Source organism: Triticum aestivum, chromosome 7B (genome assembly GCF_018294505.1).
Source record: "Triticum aestivum cultivar Chinese Spring chromosome 7B, IWGSC CS RefSeq v2.1, whole genome shotgun sequence".
Lineage (NCBI taxonomy): Eukaryota > Viridiplantae > Streptophyta > Magnoliopsida > Poales > Poaceae > Triticum > Triticum aestivum.
The window spans coordinates 763,231,224-763,253,006 of record NC_057813.1 but is presented as its reverse complement, the minus strand read 5'-3'; the positions used below and the strand labels follow the sequence as shown (position 1 = coordinate 763,253,006).

The window sequence follows — 21,783 nt, the reverse complement described above, 5'->3', positions numbered from 1 at the left end:
TCGTATGTAGCCCATAATGAAATCTTAAAAAGACTTATATTTAAAAACGGAGGGAGTACTAAATAGTACGGTTATAATCACCTATCTAGCAAAGGTATTTGAGCATCGACAAATAATAATTGTAGCGACCCGACCCGAATGGATCAAATCTCTGTGCTTAAGTGTCATCCCTGGATCGGTATGCTGGCACACATAGTACTCGAGGATTTATAACAAAGGTAAATCACATGTATAAAATAACGTAAATACTATTACCTTAATCCAAAAAGCGAAAGTAACAACAAGGTTGTGGATTCCCATCAACACCAACGGCAAAGTTGAGTGTAGAAATAGTAACCCTAACGTATCACTTACTCGTTGTAAGATTCCTGCAACATAAGACGTTGCAGCCACAAAGGGTCAGTACATTGAATGTACTGGCAAATTCACACCATAGGATAAATGATGAACAATAGCTATCACTACATGCATATTTGGCTGGTGAAAAGCTCTAAGTTTATAATGTTTTTGCGAAAATCCAATTTTTTTTCCTACTGCAAAGAAATATATTTTATTTAACTATAAAGTTTGTTGAAAACATTGAGAAGGTAAACCCCCTCTCAATCCCAATTAAAAGAATCATTAACAACCCAACAAATTAAATTAAGTAACATGATAATCCAAGTACTAGATACTCAAGATGTCCATAACCGGGGACACAACTAACCATGATTAGTTTGTACACTCTGCAGAGGTTTGCGCACTTTCCCCACAAGACTCAATCTTCTCCGTTGGATTTCTCGCACTTCAGGGTGTTTGAGAAACGGATGACCGAGACACAGTCTTTCAGAAGCGTTAGCACCTTATGATGGGTAGACAGTTACATCTACTTTCCCCCACATCTGCTAGTCTACCACTGTAAGAGTTCACATGACTTAATCAACTATGCTAGAGCCCATAATAGCTTGTGGCTGCACACGAAAGTTTCTAGCATGAATAATCTTATGATCCCTTTGAGCCTGGGTGGCGGTCCATAGTATAATCACACGGTAAACCCCGGGATTTCCAAAAAAAACCAGGCAACTACTGGATTTCCCAGGTGCCTCAATCCACCCAGATGTGTATTTAAGTAGCCACCTTAAGTTGAACCATTAATTAACAATCTCACATCTGTCATGAATTCACTCAAACCCAATCCACGTCTACGAGCATAGCATAGCAGTATAGCATAACGTTGAAGTAACTCCCAAGGGTTTGGTAATAAACAGGGCAATAGGTTCTACCTCATCAACTTAAGATTTGGAATTAAAAGTGATCAACCACAAAATTAGAATACAACTTTTAAGATTTGGAATGTATAGCAGTTTGCAATCTGCAGCGCTGTATAGTGGAAACCTCCCGAATACAAAAAAGGCATGTTGATATCACAACTCGAGTTTTACGTACATCACCTTAATCCACTCCATTGAGGAATAACTGAGATAAGCCATGCATTCCATTTTTATAAACACATATACTCCCTCCGTCCAGAAATACTTGTCATCAAAATGAATAAAAGGGGATGTATCTAGATGTATTTTAGTTCTAGATACATCCCTTTTGTCCATTTTGGTGGCAAGTATTTTCGGACGGAGGGAGTAGCAGCTAAAACTTGGCACTTGCTAGGAATATTAGCAATTTTTTTCGATTAATCCAATTCAGGAGTAAACAGTAAACATGTTATTCACATTATGCAACTCATATCGGTACCTAAACAGGCGGGCGGCGGAGAAGTAGCGCGTGTGTACCACTTCTTTTCCCAAACTCCCAATGACATGTGGTAGAACAGACCTTATAAAGAGGTCCAACTCTTTTTTCACTAGCGGTATGGTACTAAACTTCACACATGGCCCCGCCTGGCCACCCAGAAGACTCTTACACGACATGGAACAACGGCTGTCATCGTCACTCCGCAATCAAGCGACTTCGAATTCAGAGTGCCCACACTGCCAATAAATTCCAAACAAACGGGCACATGTGCTAGTGGCAAGGCAACTCCTAGTCCGAAAGCGAGCTTGAACAGAGAAATATGTAAGATTGGCATCGTGAAGGATGTCTTGCGAACAATGTGGAACGAACGAGGTGCCAACAAGGACATGTATATGTTTGCTTTATTTATAAAGTGGGGCGAAAGCCTTTTTCGGTAAAAAGCACATGTATATAAGGTACTCCCTCCGTTCGAAAATACTTGTCATCTAAATGGATAAAAAGCGATGTATCTAGAACTAAAATACGTCTAGATACATCCCCTTTTATTCATTTTGATGACAAGTATTTCCGGACGGAGGGAGTAGGAGGAAGGCAAGATCGCGTAACTTTAAAGTCAAAGAAGCTTCGAGAAGGGATCCAACCTAGCCCACCGATGACAACGTGGTACGAAAGAGATGAACCTAGGCTCCCCGACAACGCCATGAAGAGTGTGACGACGTATCGCATCACCGCTGTCGAGGCCAAAGAGATGGTCCAGAGGTTCCACCCCAGAGCCCTGGTACAGAGAGAGAGGGGCCTTACCAATTCTCCCAAGCTGGCGCCGGAGCGTGGAGCTTACTCCGGAGCCTCACCCGCATCACATCAAGGTACCACGGGTACCCACCCTGAGTGGTTGTTTGGATGCCAAGGATTAGACGTGAGTTTTTAGAAAACCAGTTTTCAGAGGATTTTTAGGAAAACCAGTTTTAGTTAGTTTTTCTGTTAAGGTGAGTGTATACAATTCTTTGTTTGGATAGAAAATAAAAAGAAAACACGATTAGTCTCTCTTCTTGGGCCAGTTCCTTGAGGACGGCGTCACCATGGACCAAGCGAACCACGCGACAACGGCGTTGTCGAGGACGAAGCGAACCAAGTGGCGGGCTAGTCGGCTACGCAGGGCGTGCAACAGGGGGCTTGCCGCGCGACCCCGCCTCAACCGCAGCCGGAGAGGAACTAGGGTGTAGGGTGCAGAGGCACTACCGCCCGGCGACGGGATGCACCCCCTGCTATGTCAGGGCGGAGAGCAGTCCAGTTGGTGTGACGTCGCAGCATTTGCTGCTCTACTGAGCTACAAATTTCACAAAAAGGAGGATTGGAATGGGCCTTCAACTACATCTCCGTTCTCATGCTGTTCAAGTGCTTGTTGAATTACTTCCTTGCTGGTTGATTAACTTGTACTCAGTAGTTAGTTCCCATGAACCTCCGCCTGGAGTGCAGCGACCGGAGAGATCAGGTTGTAGCCGTCGCCGGTGTATAGGAAGAGGAGTTTGTCGGCCATGCTCACCCTGCCCTCGGCGGCCGCTCCCATCTCGCTGTCCCAACACGACGGCGGCCACGTCCGGACCCCTAGCAGCAAGCTCGCCAGTGGTGCGAGCGCTTCATTGATGTCCTGGCATAGAACGTTTCACCCTCCAGTGGACTTTCAGCGTCGCCATGGTTGTACCTGGGAGAACGTCGCTGTGCTCGTGGCCGACTCCGTGTTCAGCCAAAACGAGTATATAGAAAAACGTCGATTAGTCGCTTTTCCATAAACTCGGTTTTTGGGCTTTTGTAAAACTTAGTTTTGCATATCCACGATTCTGTTAGACAATCCAAACAAGATTTTTGGTTGTTACAACTGAAATCGAGTTTAAGGGAAACTAGTTCTCTATAATCTACGTAACCAAACAACCCCTGAGGTGGCGGCGACGATAGGATTAGGTGGCCTTCCGTGTCGTCCTTGTGGAGCGACCTCATGCTAACAATCTTATTTTGCCAGCGAGAAGAGTCTGTGATGTGATGAGAATAGCAGTGGAGAAAATGTTTTTTTGTTCAAAACAAAACATCAGAATGTATTACATGTTTTGCAGAAATTCAACTCCAAGTTTTTATATATTTCATCTTTCATTTTATTTGTTTGTTTGCTTGCACACAAAATCAAATCAGTTCCTGTGTGGCCGTCTTTGTGTCCACTGCGCCTCGGCGGCCGTCTCTGTGTCCTCGACGCGGTGCCGCGTCCCCTCCTTCTCGTCTTGTCTTCTCCGCCGCCGCGCAACCCCACCCCCTCTCTGAGATCTGCTAGCTAGGGCCGCCACGAGGAGGCGGCACTTGTCCTCCGCCACCGGCGCGGCCGATATGGTGAGGTGAGGATTCATTCGCTCCATACTATTCCTGCCCCTGGAGGTTGCCATTCCCCTTAGCAGATGCAGAGGTTCTTGATCCAATTGACGGGAGGGGCATCTGAATCTGAATCTGAATCAGCGGCCGGGTAGAGTAATAAACTAGACCTAGCTACCAGATCTCAAGAAAAGTACTACTACTACTACATTGCATCTATTTCTCATCACTAGTATAGCTGCCTGACTAGTTACTGTATTATTAGTTAGGCCCAAGGCATGGTTCAGGCTCGTCTTCGTCGCCTCGAATTACTGACACGGTTTGGCACCAGTTAACTATCTACTGATACACCCAACAGTTGCTTAAGCAGCCCTCGCATAAATATCAGTCAAAATTACCATCTTAAGCACATTACTAATCTCCATCATGGCCAGAGCATGGTGCTGTGAACCGGATCTATAGTGGAGTACATACTTACCTCACCAACCCAACACGCTCCTGCCCCCTCCCAGCACGTTCCGATAGTGCACTTTTACCGCTTTTCATGCCTGCCCATGGTACTAAACTCGACATTTCTAGTAGATCTCGAGAAAGGCACATCACATCTGTTACTAACTATCTGCCTCACCTGATTACTGTATTAGTTAACCCATACCACACCTTTCTTTGTCATCTCCGACGAATGACACAAGTTAACTAGTAGCTACCAATGCACCCAATAATTGCTTAAGCGGCCCTCACAGAAAAATAAAAATTACATAAGCAGATTTGTAATCTTCATCTCCTTGGTGCTCCATCAGAGTATGCTTCATCTTCATGGATGTTGGACCACACCCATAGCTACCACTGCTTTAGTCCCACATCAATAGTTTACATGCTATTCCACCACGCTTTCGGCCTCGGCTATCACCAGGTAGAATAACTAGAAACATGTAGTTGTTGAGTACACGGTAGGGTATAGGATAGGTGTGTACAGGGTGTAGAGTTGCAGGGGTGAGGCTGCTGGAATAGCGGGTGGGATGGTTGGTGGTGGTGGAGAGGCACCGGGGTGGGGGAGGGGGGTATGGGGGATAGCTATGGCTCTGAGGAATACCGAGAAAAGGCGCACGTGGGTGAAGGGGAGTACTTCCATAGAAAGAAAAAGAAAATAAATAATTTCATACTAGCTGAGTCACTTCTTTTGGTGTTTTACTCATTACATCAGAGGAACCAGCAAACTTTTTGAACTTAAAAGCATTCTATATTGTGAGTTGGATGCAATTAATGTAGACATATATATACTTGTGCTTGTAAACATATTTTCTTGTTCAGAGTCATGTCTGATAAAAGGCATCCATCCTTGTAGCTTAGTTTGGTGTGTTCTGATGTGGATGGATGTGTATGTTTTCGTCAATTTGAAATGTCAAACTTTGCCCTATGGGGAGGAATTATAGAAGCCTTGGTATCAACACCAGCAGAAGATTTGTAGATTTTCTGGTACACATTTTGACTCTGAATAAGGAATGTAACATTCAGATAGACACCTGTAGATGGTTTCATAACCCTGATTCCCTGAAAATTCATGGTCTCTGTTCTGTTGTTATGCCTTCCTGTGTATGTTTACATGGTTGTTTTTTATGGGTCTAGTCCATCACTGTTTATAGTGTAAAATCACTTCTGATTTCTGACAGGTACTTTTTTTTTCCAGGCTGAACTTTCTCTTGAAGTTGCAATCTTAGCTCAAAGAAATGCCACTCTCAGAACAAGCGACTCTTGCAGTAGAATTCCTGTAAATCAAAGGCATGTGAAAACATTTTTTTCGTTGTCATAGCTTTCAGCACTCGAGCTATGCTTCTTGGAAATTTCATTGACTTCCTTGCTTTTGATACCAGGTTTGCAGAAACTCTGTTTACGGTTTTACTGCCTCAAGCCAACAACCACTCTGTGATGAAGTAACACCAAAACATGATTGGATGGACACTTGCTTCTTTTCTTATTAAGTATAGCTTAGCCCGGCAGCTTAGGCCACTTTTTGTAGTGCGCTACAGACAGTGAGTGCCTGTTAGTTTTTCAGCAAGTTGAGCTCAGCTCAAGTTAAAATATGCAACTGGCTGGATCAGATCCAAGTTGAGTCCATCATAGTCATGCGTCCTATTTCGCTTACTGACTAGCACTTCCTCCAGTCCACCTCTCCTGTGATCTCGCATTCCCATTCATCGCCACACCGGCTCCCACAATCAGTAGTTTCCTTCGACATCCTTTACCTCTTCATGTGTGTAAGCTCTCTGCCCTTCATTTTCTTTCTTGTCTGTGGTAGTCTTCTTCTTGCAGTTTTCTTCTTCAAATACATATACTTGTGCAAAATCAGGAAGAATAATCAGCTTGTAGCGGCTCTATTTACTATCTGTTCACTGATTTATCCCCCTTTTTCCCGCTCATGCAGGTTTTCCACCTTTGATTTCCACTCCCATACCATTCATCGCCGCACCGGCTTCAGTAATCGCTCGACGCCTTTGTCATCCTGCACCTCATCATCTGTGTAAGCTCTCTCCCCTCTATTTTCTTTCTTGGCAGTGCTAGTCTTCCGCTTGCTGTTTTTCTTCTTCAAATACATCCACTGGCCCAAACGTAGGAAGAAAAATCAGCTTGCAGCACCTATGTTTATGATTTGTTATGTGTTGCAGCTCACTGATTTATCTCCCTCTTTTCCGCTACTGCAGATTTTCCATCTATTGCTACTCCAGAGGCCATCTTTAGAGCTCATGCTCTCGCCGGCTATTGTTCACTTCTCCCTGTTCATCCTATTCCACCATTTAGTGTCTTTACCCATCCATTCCATCTCATTTTCCCCTCCGAATATACTTACTCGCTTCATTACCCATCCATTCCATTCAATTTCCCCAACCACCACCCAAATAGAAGATTCTGCGAAGACACACAGAAATCTGTCTTCGGAGTAATTTTACCTATTTCCCATCTTTGCTCTGTTATATTCCCTATATTCGTTCCTCAAAAAATCTCAATTTTCCCACCTGGTCCTACTGTGCCCGAGGAACAAAAAAAAAAAAGAGATACATCCCCCCCTCCTTCCATGGCAGAAGTGGCGTTGGCTCTGGCTGGAGCACGGGCTGGCTTACAGTTGGTGGTATCACCGATCTTGAAGAAGCTCCTAGCTGACCCTGCAAGGTGCCTTGGTGTGGACATGGTGAGTGAGCTCCATGAACTGGAGACCAACATCATGCCACAGTTCGCTCTACTGGTGGAGGCGGCTAACAAGAGCCCTCACAGGCCAATGTTGAACAACTGGATCCAGCAGCTCAAAGACGCCTTCTGTAAAGCTGAGGACCTGCTAGATGAGCATGAGTACAACATCCTCAAGCGCAAAGCAAAGAAGGGGAAGGATTCTTTGATAGAACATGCATCTTCCAGTAATGCTATTATGATGCATGTGCATACTGTGTCGAGCAAGCTGTCCAATCTGCGCCCAAAGAACAAACGGCTGCTTCACCAGTTGAAGGAACTGAAGGCCATCCTTGCGAAAGCCAAGGGCTTCCGTGAACTGCTTTGTTTAACTGCTGGGACCTCCGCAATGCCAGCAGCTGTTATTCGAGTGGCCACATCAATAGCACCTCCCAAAGTGATTGGCCGTGACAAGGACCGCGATGATATTATAGGTCTTCTTACCAAGCCGATTTCTGTTGAGTCTGATACAAGTAGGTTTTCTGGTCTAGCCATTGTTGGACTTGGAGGCATGGGAAAATCCACCTTGGCGCAATATGTTTACAGTGATGAGAGGGTAAAAGAACATTTTCAGTTTAGGATGTGGGTTTGCATCTCGCGCAAACTTGATGTTTTTGGCCATACACGATTGATTATTGAATCAGCAAAAGGAGGGCAATGCCCTCCTGTTGATAATCTTGATACTCTCCAATGCATATTGAGGGACATACTGGAAAAATCAAAGAGGTTCCTGCTTGTGTTGGATGATGTCTGGTTCGAAAAGAACAACAATGAGGACTGGGAGCAACTATTGGCTCCTCTAGTTTCTCGACACACAGGAAGCAAAGTTTTGGTAACTTCTCGATCCGAGACACTTCCAACTGCTCTTTACTGTAAGGAAATTATTATTTTGAAAGAAATGGAAAACACCGATATCTTAGCACTCTTGAAGGAACATGCCTTTTCTGGTGCAGCAATTGGAGACCAGAGGTTGCATGAGCAGCTAGAAACGATTGCAGAGAAGCTTGCTAAAAGACTTGGAAGATCTCCTCTGGCAGCAAAAACTGTGGGTTCACAACTAAGCAGGAAAAAGGATAAGGCAGCATGGGAAGATGCTCTAAGGATTGACAACTTAAGTGATCCCAGTAGAGCACTTTTGTGGAGTTACGAGAAGTTAGATCCAAGTCTGCAGAGGTGTTTCCTATATTGCAGCTTATATGCAAAAGGAAACGGCTTTATCATGGAGGAGTTGGTCCGCATGTGGGTAGGACAGGGACTTTTTGATTCGTGCAATGTGAACAAGAGAATTGCGGATATTGGGAGGGACTGCTTTGATGAGATGCTCTCAGTTTCTTTCTTTCAACCAGCTTATAGAGGTGGTAGAATTATGGACTGGTATGTTATGCATGATCTCGTTCATGATTTGGCAGAGTCATTGTCTAAAGAAGTCTGCTTCAGATTAGAAGATGATAAGATGGCAATGTTGCCACACACTGGTCGACATCTATCTGTTTCTGTTAAGAGTTTGAAGCAACATCAGCACTCTATCTGCAGGCTACATCATTTACGTAGCTTTGTCTGCATTGAACCACTTATAGATGATGCAAGAGATATTTTCCAGCAGGTGCTGCAGAATTTGAAGAAGTTACGTGTACTTATTCTGGCATTCTATAACAGCAGCAACCTGCCTGAATCTATTGGTGAACTGAAGCACCTTCGGTACTTGAACCTCGAAAGAACTTCGATCTCTGAATTGCCTGGATCATTGTGTGCTCTTTACCACTTGCAATTACTTCATTTCAGTCCAAAGGTTGAAACTTTTCCTGAAAAAATATTCAGTTTAAGTAAGTTGAGATATCTTCAAGGACTTGGCCAAATCCCTTACATAGGCAAGTTAATTTCACTCCGCAATCTCGAACAATTTTGCGTGAAAAAACAAAGGGGCTATGAGCTGCAACAACTGAAAGAAATGAACAACCTTGGTGGCAGTTTAAGGGTCACAAATCTTGAGAATGTTGCTGGGAAGGATCAAGCCTTAGAAGCAAAGCTACATCATAAGAATCATCTCGATAGATTGCACCTTGAATGGAGTGAAGAAAATGACATGACTGCTCCTGATAGTTTACATTTGGAAACCCTGGAAGGTCTGGTACCACCACCGCAAATAAGGAGCCTTACCATCAAAGGTTACCGATATGCAAAATACCCAGGCTGGTTACTCAGGGATTCTTATTTCCAGAATTTGGAATCACTTGCACTTGTTAATTGCAGTGCCTTAGAAATCCTACCATCGAATGCCGCTCTCTTTGGGAATTGCTCCTCACTTCGCCTCGAGAATGTCCCATACCTGAAGACATTACCTTCTCTTCCAGCTAGCCTTGAAGAGTTAGTGATTGAGAAATGCATATTGCTTATGTTTATTTCTAGCTATGAGCTAAAACAATATGACCAAAGGGAGAACACCATGATGACATACAACCTGAAGTCACGGCTTTCTTCCACCTGGGAGGTGGATTCGGGACCAGAAATCAAGAAAATACTGTTGTCAGAACATTCATCTCTGAAGCGCTTGATGAAATTGATGGATGTTGATATTTCTCATCTTCAAACCATTGGAAGTGCTCTAGAAAGAGAGGGGAGTGAAGTATTGGTGAAAGAGGATATCATCAACGCATGGATATGTTGCCATGTGGAGAGGATAAGACTCATATGTAAAAGGAACATCAGCCTACAACTGGTTCCACCATCAGGGCTTTGTCGGCTTGACCTTTATTCATGTGTCGTTACAGATGAAGCATTAGCGGTTTGCCTTGTTGGTCTCACTGCATTAAGAAAACTGTCATTGAAAGAGATTATGACTTTGACTACACTTCCGTCACAGGACGTTCTCCAACAGTTGACAAAGCTTGATAACTTGTGCATCGACTCGTGCTGGTGCCTTAGATCGTTAGGGGGGCTGCGAGCTATTACCACTCTTTCAGGATTTTCTTTATGGAGCTGCCCTTCTGTAGAGTTGACACATGGATCAGATTTTATGCCATTGTCCCTTGAGATGCTCAGCATAAGATACTCCGTGGTTGCAGAAGATTTCTTTAGGGGTGACTTGCCACACCTGAAACATCTTGACATGAGTTGGTGCAGAAGCTCTTCATCATTGTCGATTGGTCATTTAACCTCCCTGGTAGAATTATCACTACGAAATTTACAGGACCTGTGCTTTCTTGAAGGGTTGTCTTCGCTGAAACTTGGCAGTGCACATTTTGGAGATCTCCCGAATCTTAGTATGAAGTGCATCTCACAGTTGCAACTCGGTGCTCTTTATGTTAGCAGCTCTTTAATACTCAACCATGTGCTCTCAGCTGAAGGTCTTACAGTTCCAGGATATCTCGCCCTTGAAGATTGCAAGGAGCGATCATTTTCATTCAAAGAATCAGCAGATTTCTCATCTGTCGACTGCCTGTCATTTTTTAATTGTGAAATCAGTTCCTTGCCAGATTTGAAGTGCTTTTCATGTCTGAGGAGACTCCAAATTGTTGGATGTCCCAATATATCAGCTTTACCTGATATGCCATCCTCCCTCTACCACATAGCCGTGGGGAAATGTAAACTCTTGAAGAAGAGCTGCCAATCACCTGATGGAGAAAGCTGGCCAAAGATTGAGCATGTCCGCTCAAAAGCTATCTGGTAATCTTCATCCAGATGTGCAACTATGTATAAATAGAAAGGTAAAGTCCTCATCTACTCGCTCTCAAAGAGATAACATTTTGTACTTTTTATTTCACAAAATTTTGATCTTTCAGTATGTTATATGTATTTTAAAAGTTTCCTTCATTAGTTTTAAAGTTTTCCCTCTCCATTTATTTCGGACAGCAGGGCTCCAGGACACTGCAGCTCGTCTCCACTACCTGTCAGTGAGGTGGAGTGATTCTCTCAAGCTCTCAGCTTGCAGTTGACCCGTCATTTCACTTTCATGCCTTGGACGACTCCACCATCTTTGCCAAGACATATATATAAATATGTGTATTGTTATTATTACTATAAGTGTTGTTTTGTTATCCTCATCTCATAGTGTTTCTTTTGGTTGTTGTTCTACTAGCTTCTATCTTTTAATCTGCATGCACCATCGTGCCTGAACTTGTGCAGTAGTATCTTCTGTTGAATCACAGTGGACGTTGCTTTGTAGTCCTTTGGTTTTTCTGAACCTGGTCTTGTTCGGGCTTCTTTCTATGAATGGAGACGGGATGCTCTCCCTGTGATTTAGAATTACGTCAAGCTAATAAGCAGCTGCTGCAGAGAAACCACCCTTCCCATACACCCGTGTAGGGGTGGTGGTACAACTCAACTAAGCCAGAATAAATGTGGTCAAGAGGAGTCAATCAGAAAAGTAGATGGATCTTGCGTTCTGAAGAAGCTAATCGAGATGGGAGACATAAGTATGGCAACGGGGTGGATCTAGGTGCACGGGCACACCCAAAACTGACACGGCACCGCGCAGGCCACGGGGATGAAGATTACTAATCTGCTTTAAAAAAGTAACATTTTTCTATTTTCTCCGACGGACGCTTAAGCAATTGTTGGGTGCATTACTAGCTAGTTAATTGTTTGGTGGGTTGGCACGGCAGGACAGCAACCAACGACGACGTCCGGGGGTCCACCAAGTCACGAAGCGCTACGAGGCGATTAGGAGGCGATCGTCGAGGCGACCACTCCCTGTCGCTAGGGTTAGGGTTAGGTGATCTGGGGTGGCTGGAATCTGGTGAAGCTCGGGGTGGCGACGGCGTCTCCCTGGGGTGCGATCAGCCTTGAGTCTCCGAGCTGTGGTGCGGCGCACATGGCGGGAGAAACGAGTGAGAAGGGTGCAACGGCGGCGAACAGATCTACTTCGACCCCTCCGGCGGCTGCGGCGGCCACGCCGACGCGAAAGGCGGGGGGATCAGCGAGCGGGGGATCAAACGGGTCCCCGACCGAGTGCAAGACGCCGGATCCAGCTGCGAGCCTCTCGGCACGTTTAGGCGGCATGGTGCTTATGGACAAGGAAGAGAAACGATTCGATTTTGAAGATCCAAGTCCGCATGTCCGTAAGGATTACTGATGGTCGGCTGTAGGTAAAGTCTGTTCTCCCCATCCGATGAAAATGTCAGTAGTTGAGAAGACACTGCCGAGGGCCTGGGGTTTGCATAAAGAAGCAAAATTTGCAGAGATTGGGCCGAATATCTTCGAGGTGCACTTTGGTTCTGAGGGTGATTACAGGCACGTCATCTACAATGGCCCATGGCAGTTTGACTTTAGCGTCCTGGTGATGAAGAAGTATGAAGGAAACGTAAGGCCGTCCGAGATGATCTTTGATAAGATTGATGTATGGGTAAGGATCTCGGACTTGCCACCGGACAGGAGGACGGAAGCTTTTGGTAAGGCTTTGGGTGATTGGTTGGGAGAGACAGTTCGTGTGGATGTGGACAAAGATGGATTTGCAAGGGGTCAGTTCTTCCGGGTACGGACTAAGATCTCTGTGTTTGAACCGTTGGTTAGAGGCATATATTTGAAGAAGCAAAAAGATGACAGGGATAAGACTTGGTTTGACTTTTACTATGAGAAAATCCCGCATTTTTGTTTTGAGTGTGGGAGACTGGTTCATAAGGAGGGAGACTGTGAGCCCCCGGTTGACTCGTCAATGCAGTGGGGTGGCTGGCTACGGGCCTCCCCAAGGAGGAACAATTCTGGTAAGGAGGGATCGAAAGGAGGAGCATCATATAGTAACTATAATAACAGCCAGACTAGCTCTCACACTGGTGAGACGGCAAATTATGATCATGGACAAGCTAGAGCTAGAGATATTCCTACTAAGAGGAATTTGCAGTCTGAATTCTCTCGCACCTCGGACGGTCGCACTGGCGATCGCTCCAAACAAGGAGGTGTGGAGGTAACTAGCCCAAATAGGGCGAGAGGCAATACTGAAGGGATGCAAGGGAATGATCTTCGTGACAGCCTAGAAGCTAGGAGGGAGAAGGACCTGAGAAGCAAACTTATGGAGAAGCGCACAGGCCCTATTTTGGGAAGCCAGGTGGAGGCGGGTCGCGAGAAGATGGTGCAGAACAGAAGCAATGAACACTCCAGGAGTTACGTGGGAGGGGGCGCTAACGGGCGCCATGCAGAAGCGGGTCGGGTTGACCCACTGGGGCGACCCGACATGCATGCTACCCGAGATCGGCGACATGGCTATTATGTACGTAAGGAGAGATCAGGATACTACCAACGTCACCATTCGGAGCCACTTGGAGGTAGGGACGGTGGAAGTAGGAAGAGGGGTCAGAGTCAAGTGTGGAGGGTGAAAGGAGATGCTGAAGTGAGGAGTGGGGAGGATGAGTTCATTCGCGAAACACGACAGAAAACTGCTTCAGTGTTTGATCGCATCCAAGAGTGTACTGATGAAGCGGCGGACCCTGGGGCTCAGGGCCGCCGAGCACAATGAATCTCCTAGCTTGGAACTGTCGGGGACTGGGGTTGGACTCGACAGTTGGTGAATTACGGGATCTTATTCGATCTCACAACCCTGCGGTGGTTTTTCTTTCGGAAACAAAAAAATCAGTGACAGTGATGGAGCGGTTGAAGTGGAGTTTGGGTTTTACTAGCGGTGTTGCGGTGGGATGCAAAGGGAGGAGTGGGGGTTTAGCTTTGTGGTGGAGGGATCATTTGCAGGTCAAGGTAAGGCCGTGGAGCCAGTATTTCATCGATGCAGAGGTGGAGTGGGAAGGAAAGACCCATAGGATCACTGGATTCTATGGGGAGCCAAAAACAGAACTTCGTAAAAAGTCATGGGACGCTCTCCGGTACCTCCGTGCCCGGGACAACCTACCTTGGCTTTGTGTTGGGGATTTCAACGAGGCCCTCTTCCGCACGGATCAAGTAGGGGGAAATCCGAGATGCTTTAATCAGATGGAGGATTTTCGAGATTGCCTTTCAGAGTGTGGCCTCGCAGATCTTGGTTTTTCAGGCTACCCCTACACTTGGGATAACAAAAGAGATGGTCTTGACAATACCAGGTGAGGTTGGACCGGGCTACTAGCAACGATGGTTTTCTTGAGATGTTTCCGGAGACGTCGGTGGAGCACCTCCTTTGTGAAGAGTCGGACCACCAGGCCCTTTTGGTGCGGATTATGGAGACGGCTCCAGTTCGCACCGGCGTGGGGGACAGGCCGTTCAGATTTGAAGAAGCATGGCTCCGTCATGACCAGTACGAGGGGATGATCGAGGAGGCTTGGGAAGCATCTTGTACAGGAGAGGAGGGTCTGACTGCGGTCTGGGAGAGACTGGGAAGAATGTCAGGTTCTATCCAGAGGTGGGCAAGAGAAGTGTTTGGGTCGATCAGGAGGAAAATTAAACAGTTGAAAGCTCAACTTCTGGAGGCAAAGGAGCGAGCGCTGGTTTCTGGACATCATTATGAGGTTAGGGAATTGGAGGAGCAGCTGCGAGAGGTGTATGAAAGAGAAGAAGTCATGTACAGGCAGCCATCTCGGGTGGACTGGCTCAAAGCGGGCGATAAAAATACTAAATATTTTTAGAATCGGGCCTCGCACCGAAAGAGGAAGAACACGATCAAGGCCTTGAGGAGGGATGATGGAACAAGATGTACGGTGGATGAAGAGATGAGAGCAATGGCCGCGTCATTCTATGAACACTTGTTCACTTCGGAGGGCTCGACAGGCGCGGAGGAGGTGCTGCAACATATTCAGGGAGCGGTTATGGAGGATATGAATACAACTTTGATCGCACCGATTACAGACACTGAAGTAGAGACGGCTCTATTTCAGATGGGTCCAACTAAATCTCCAGGGCCAGACGGGCTCCCAGCGCTCTTCTATCAGCGACACTGGTCGCTTCTTAGGGATGATATATGCAGGGTGGTTCATGATTTTTTGGAGGGTGTAGCAACCCCGGAGGGCTTTAATGATACGGTGATTGTTATGATACCTAAGGCTCACTCTCCGGAATTGCTATCCCAGTTTCGACCAATCAGTTTATGCAATGTGCTGTACAAGATTGCAACAAAGGTCCTTGCCAACAGATTAAAAGGTATACTGCCGGTTCTTATCTTAGAGGAGCAGAGTGCCTTTGTGCCAGGTCGCCTGATCACGGATAATGTGTTAGTGGCCTATGAATGTGTACATGCCATTCGCAATAGGAAGAGGAAGAAACCTTTATGTGCTGTCAAATTGGATATGATGAAGGCCTATGATCGCGTGGAGTGGAACTTTCTGCAGCTCATGTTAGAGAGGTTTGGATTTGCTCTGCCATGGATAGCGAGGATTATGCATTGTGTGACTACTGCTAGTTTTTCGGTAAAGTTGAACGGGGCCTGCTCTAGGTGATTTTTTCCATCCCGAGGGCTCAGGCAGGGAGACTCTCTATCGCCATACTTGTTCTTATTCTGTGTTGAGGGTTTTTTGGCGCTTCTGAGGAGAGCACACTCTGAAAACAGGATGAAGGGTGTTTCGTTTGGAGGCACTGGCCCCCACATCACACATCTTCTTTTTGCCGATGACAGCATCGTGTTTCTAGAGGGGCGTACAGAATATCTACAAACGCTCAAGGAAATTTTAGCAACATATGAGGCCGCGTCTGGCCAAAAGGTAAACTTGCAGAAGTCGTCTATTTTCTTTGGCAAGGGATGCCCAGACACCACAAAAGAGGAGCTCAAATCGACTTTGGGTGTGTCTTCAGAGGCTCTTAGTGAGAGGTACCTCGGTCTCCCAACACTGGTTGGAAGATCCAAGGAGGGTACTTTTCAGTATGTCACCGAGAGCTCAAAGGGCAAATGTAGCGGCTGGAAGGGCTTGGGCCTGTCTAAGAAGGCAAGGGAGGTTCTCGTCAAGTCTGGGCTCCAATCCGTGCCTACTTTCACCATGAGTTGTTTCCACCTCACAAAGAAGACGTGCCGGAACCTGAACACTATCCATTGAAAATTCTGGTGGGGGGCAAAAGATGGTGAGCGTAAGGTACACTGGATTTCTTGGCAGAAGATGTGCACGTCCAAAAGAGATGGAGGAATGGGTTTTCGTGATCCAGTTGCATTTAATCAGGCTTTGCTTGCGAAACAAGCCTGGCGCCTTCTGCAAAACTCGGGGTCCCTGGTTGCAAGGGTGCTCAAAGCGCGCTACTTTCAGGAGGGGTCCATCATGAGTGCAACGTGCCCTTCTTCAGCCTCATATACATACAGGAGCGTGTTGCACGGCCGGGACCTCCTTAGGGAAGGACTCGTGTGGCGCATTGGTGATGGAACTCGTGTCAACATACACCACAGTAACTGGATCCCGAGGAATGGTTCTATGAGGCCACTTGGACAGGTATTTGTGCAGGGGGTGACTAAGGTTGCCGATCTCCTGGAGGCAGATGGCAAAACTTGGAACAGGCAGCGGGTACTGGACATGTTCTCTCCGGATGATGCAAAGGATATTTTTCAAATTGTGGCGGGAGGGCTTGGAGCAGTGGACTATCAAGCTTGGAATCACACGAAGAACGGTGTCTTTTCGGTGCGTTCAGCATATCATTTGAGAATGGCCATGTTGAGAGCAAGGACCGGACGGCCGGAACCTTCTAGCTCAGTCAATAAACACAAGGGGTACATGGCTCTTTGGGACACTAATGCACCGGGGAAGGCTAAGATTCACCTATGGAGATTGATCTCAAACGGCCTGGCGGTTGGATCGGAGCTTCATCGGAGGAGGATTAAACCGGGCGTTTTTTGCGCAGTCTGTGGGCGCGAAGAAACCATCATTCACAGGTTCTGGTCATGTCAGCACTCGGTTCTGTTTTGGCAGCTACTTCGCTCGGAGATGGGACATATGGTGGCGACCCCCCCATGGCAGTTAAACTCCCAGGGAGAAGTGGCGCGCTGGCTGTTGGAGTGGCTAGCGGAGGTCACGGATGACGCGAGACAGGTGATGGTGCAAGCGCTATATGATCTGTGGATAGCAAGGAATGAGACACGCGATGGCAAGCGAATGAAGGAGCCACATGAAATATTGGGCTTGGTGATGATGCATATCACAGAGTGGAGGCTGGCTAACCCCAGGACTTTGCCTGGGAGGATCACTCAGGAAACACAGCTATGGGAACCGCCGGAGGAGGGATGGAACAAGGCCAACGCGGATGGAGCAATTGCAAAAGTGGCTGGCAACGCCGGAGGAGGGGTGGTGCTCAGGGATCATTCTGGAGCGTTCAGGGCAGGAGGTTGTCACTTGTTCTTGGGCGTTACTGACCCTGAAGTAGCAGAACTTCTGGCCTGCAGGCGAGCTCTCGAGGTGGCGGGAGATTTGAATGTGCAGCGAGTTCATGTGGAACTAGATGCCAAGGGTGTGGTGCACATGCTGCAAGCTAACGGAAGGGAGCTTTCGGCGGCTGGTCCGTTGGTGGAAGAGATCAAAACGATGCTGAGATCGTTTGAGGAGTTTAAGGTTTCGTGGGTCCGTCGTTCAGCAAATGTTGCCGCGCATAAGTTTGCTAGAGTAGGTGTGGGTGATGAACTTTGTAAGGTTTGGTTGGGGGCTCCCCCAGACTTCGTTCTTTCTGTTCTGTCGGATGAAATTCCGAACTCGTTTAGTTAAATAAAGCGGCAATGTTTGACCCTAAAAAAAAGTTAATTGTTTGGTGCATTGTCTATGAAGATAAAACATAGTGTGACACAGCACCATGCAGGCAGGCCATGTAGATCAAGAATACCAATCTGCTTAAGTAATTCTTAATTTTCTGCAAGGGTCGCTTAAGCAAGTTGTTGGGTGCATTAGTAGCTTGATTAACCAGTGCCAAAGCATGTGATTCATCCGAGACGAGACGACAAAGACAGCCTGTGGCATGGATTAACTAATACTACAATAAGAACCTAGTCTTACCCCTGCAAAGTGCATTGCGGAGAACAAACTCGAGAATGGAAAAACCAACAATTACCTGACATTTGGCTGGGAATCGGCATGAGGAAATTTACAAAACCTAGTGCTACCTGAACAGATCAACTTCTTGTCCTGAACAAATCTAGAGATAGAAGCACTTGGCCCATGTTACTTTTCAGCGGAAATTAATAGTATACCTTCAGAGGAATCAACACAACGGAATTTATAAAACGATACTACTCCTTGACAGAGCGCTTGTCCCAATTTGGACCCACTACTTGTAGTTGTGCTTGTAGGATCGTTAGATTAATCAACTGAATCCCAGCTGATTGATTTTGCCACTGTAACTTCAACTCTGCTCTCTGCTCTCTTTTTTTTAATAGTGAATTCAGTCGCAGGACCATCGGCAACGGAAGGACGTGATGAGGGGGGTGGTCAGATCGACGAGGCCAAGGTCGACGCCGTTGTTGTGGCACCACAATAATAAAATTGCACAGTTCAGACCTCAGAGGCGGCGTTTTTCTTTTCCCCCCATTCTCAATCCAGTTCCATTTGGTCTAAACTGAACATAGATTCAGTCCATATCCACATGATCCAACCATCACAACAGTGCATCCAAGGCTCGCACTAAAACCAGAGATTATCCATGCATAGTGATGGAACAAGGTGAAGAAAACTGAATCCAAGCAAACTAGCAAGAGTGCTGACTGCCATGCTCTTCTTCTCCTGATAACCTCTTTGGTCGTCGTCGTTCAGAGCTAGCAGGAGGAGAAGGGCCGAGATTACAAAAGTGATCAAAAGTATCGATTTCTTCAGAAATTTCAGTCTACAGTTTCAGCTCCTGACACGCACTAGTTCACTAGCTGTCTCTGAAATCACTCTGCAGTTCGTGCCTTCTCTTCAATCCAGGTGTATATGTTGACCCTTGACTTTCACAAAATCACTAGTACACGATACTCCCCACTTCTGCTCTGCTCTGCTCTTCTCTGAATTTCACTCCTAACAGCTGCTACGACCGAATCCGAATGAATGAATCGTGCCTAAATAAACACCTATGCATAAATAGCATACAAGACTCGGTAACCTGTGACATACTCTCAATTGTTTTCTCAACCAAACAAGAAAAGAAAAAACTAGTTGCCAATAAAAATATGAAGCAGCACCTTAATGCCAGTATTGTTTGAAACGTTGGGTAGTACTACTACTAGTACAGGACTTCAGATTTCACGCTGCAGATGAGCAGCTAGAGAAGTAACATGGTTGTGTAACTCAGTTGTCCAAATCATTTGAACTACTGTCACATACTACAAGACTAAATCACTGCCATTACGTTCCCAGGTTCTTCAGGTTTACAGCAAAATCAGCTGAAAGAATATAAATCACCAAATACTCTGCCCACATGCAGATTGTCATTTTAGTTGTTTTCTCAATCAGAAACGCTTACTGCCAAATATATGACAGCATTGCAACTTGATGTAACCAAGCAAGCACTAGGATGAAGATCTGCGGCTACTTCCCCTTAACACCAGCTCACATCAAGATTTGAAGTAGGTGAGATACTACATATGACTGCAAGCATACACCCGAGCTGGGTTAAAGCTATATAGTGTATTGTCAAGCATAGCTACCAATTAATTATCCAAATCATGCGTGCTATTGAACAAATGAATAATCAAAACAATAGGCAGTACCGAAAGGGAAATATACAGAAGAGCCAGTCAGTTAATAGGTAATCATTTCCTTAGCGTGCTGCTAACAGGTGCAAGCATCGGCCAGCTTAGTTTATTTCTAGCTAGTTTAATGTATCACCCAAGGATATAATGGTATCCAGTGACATAACAAGAGAACTACGACTTGAAGCACAACTAGTAGCAGAGGAAAAATAATTACCAAAATGATCTAGTATATGATCTCCCTAGCTAGCTATTTTTTCGCAAAGGGGGGTCTCCCCGGCCTCTGCATCAGAACGATGCATACGGCCACATAAATATATAAATAAAAGTTGTTCAACAAGGTCGTCACGTCTGAAAGCAAAATAACGGCAAGCTCACAAAGAGCCACAAGCGCCAGAAACACAAGGCCCAAAAGCCACAAACGGCTGGCAAAATAAAGATAGGTAAAATAATTGCCTATCCTATTACATGACCGCCATCCAAACCGGTTGAAGATATCCCGCGCTACCATCTCCCACCGGACAGATTCAGTAACCAAACGCTCCCTGGCCTCCATTATAGTGAGTAAGGACCACATACGGATCAGCGCAGTAGCTCGGAATAAAACCTGCAAAAAATGAATATTCGTTTTTCTGTTAAAGGTCAAATCATTTCTGCAATTCCAAATTGCCCACAACAAAGCACATACTCCTGCACGAATGTGTCTGGCTGTTTCGGACTCTATCCCAAGAAGCCACGTTCCAAATAATGTACTGACCGAATTCGAAGGAGTAATGTTAAAGGCAATATGCACCGTGTGCCACAAAACCTTTGCCAAAGGGCAGTCAAAGAAGAGGTGCTTGATGGTTTCGTCCCGATCACAAAAACTACACCTAGTAGATCCTGTCCAGTTGCGTTTAATCAAATTATCCTTTGTTAGAATGACTTGTTTATGCACGAACCACATAAACACTTTAATTTTCAAAGGAACTTTGACTTTCCAAACCTCTTTGGAACTAGGTATAACACTTGAGTTAATGACATCGATATACATCGACTTGACAGAGAACTCACCAGACCTAGTAAGCTTCCAACACAACTTATCGGGTTGGTGAGATAGCTGAACCTCCATCAGTCTACTCACCAAGTGAAGCCATGCTTCCCACCGGTCGCCCACAAGCGCCCTCCTGAACTGAATATTAAGGGGAATGGACTGCAAAATCGTGGCAACTAGAGCATCACGTCGTTGAGTAATACGATACAGGGACGGATACTGAAGCGCCAACGGCGTTTCACCAAGCCAAGTATCCTCCCAGAAGCGAGTGGTGTTGCCATTACCAACTATAAACTTAGTTCTATTAAAGAAGGCAGCTTTAACTCTCATAAGCCCCTTCCAAAACGGTGAGTCTGTGGGTCTCACTGTCACCTGGGACAACGTCTTGGACTGCAGATACTTACTTCGAAGAATCTGCGCCCATGTGGCCTCGGTTTGAACTGAAAGTTTATACAACCACTTGCTGAGAAGACATCTTTCTTTACTTCAAGATTCTCAATACCAAGGCCCCCCTGGTCCTTTAGTCGACAGATGATATCCCATTTGGCTAGTCGATATTTTCTCTTTGTTTCATCACTTTGCCAGAAGAACCGGGATCGATAGAAGTCCAGTCTTTTCCTAACACCAACTGGGACTTCGAAAAAAGATAAGAGAAACATGGGCATACTCGTGAGCACCGAATTAATAAGTATTAGTCGGCCTCCATAAGTCAAGAGTTTGCCCTTCCAGCAACTTAGTTTCTTCTCAAACCGATCTTCAATGCTCTTCCATTCTCTGCTCGTCAGCTTACGATGGTGAATGGGTATACCTAAGTAAGTGAAAGGTAACGCCCCCAATTCGCATCCAAACAATTGCCTATAAGCCTCTTGTACCGCATTGGCTCTACCAAAGCAGAACAAGTCGCTTTTATGAA

General features: G+C 45.8%; 1 protein-coding gene across 2 annotated transcripts; it reads left to right on the top strand.

Annotated features, from left to right (window-relative positions):
- Positions 1–6,016: 6,016 nt before the first annotated feature.
- LOC123160587 (disease resistance protein RGA2-like) lies at positions 6,017–11,463 on the top strand. Of its 2 annotated transcripts, none has more exons than XM_044578391.1 (4): positions 6,017–6,334; positions 6,506–6,601; positions 6,783–11,006; positions 11,155–11,463. In XM_044578391.1, exon 3 carries the CDS (start codon positions 7,154–7,156, stop codon positions 10,967–10,969), a length of 3,816 nt encoding a protein of 1,271 aa, XP_044434326.1. In that variant the 5' UTR covers positions 6,017–6,334; positions 6,506–6,601; positions 6,783–7,153; the 3' UTR covers positions 10,970–11,006; positions 11,155–11,463. The 2 variants fall into 2 exon arrangements, with proteins under 2 accessions (XP_044434326.1, XP_044434325.1); XM_044578390.1 differs by having other exon boundaries at positions 6,017–6,338.
- Positions 11,464–21,783: the final 10,320 nt, after the last annotated feature.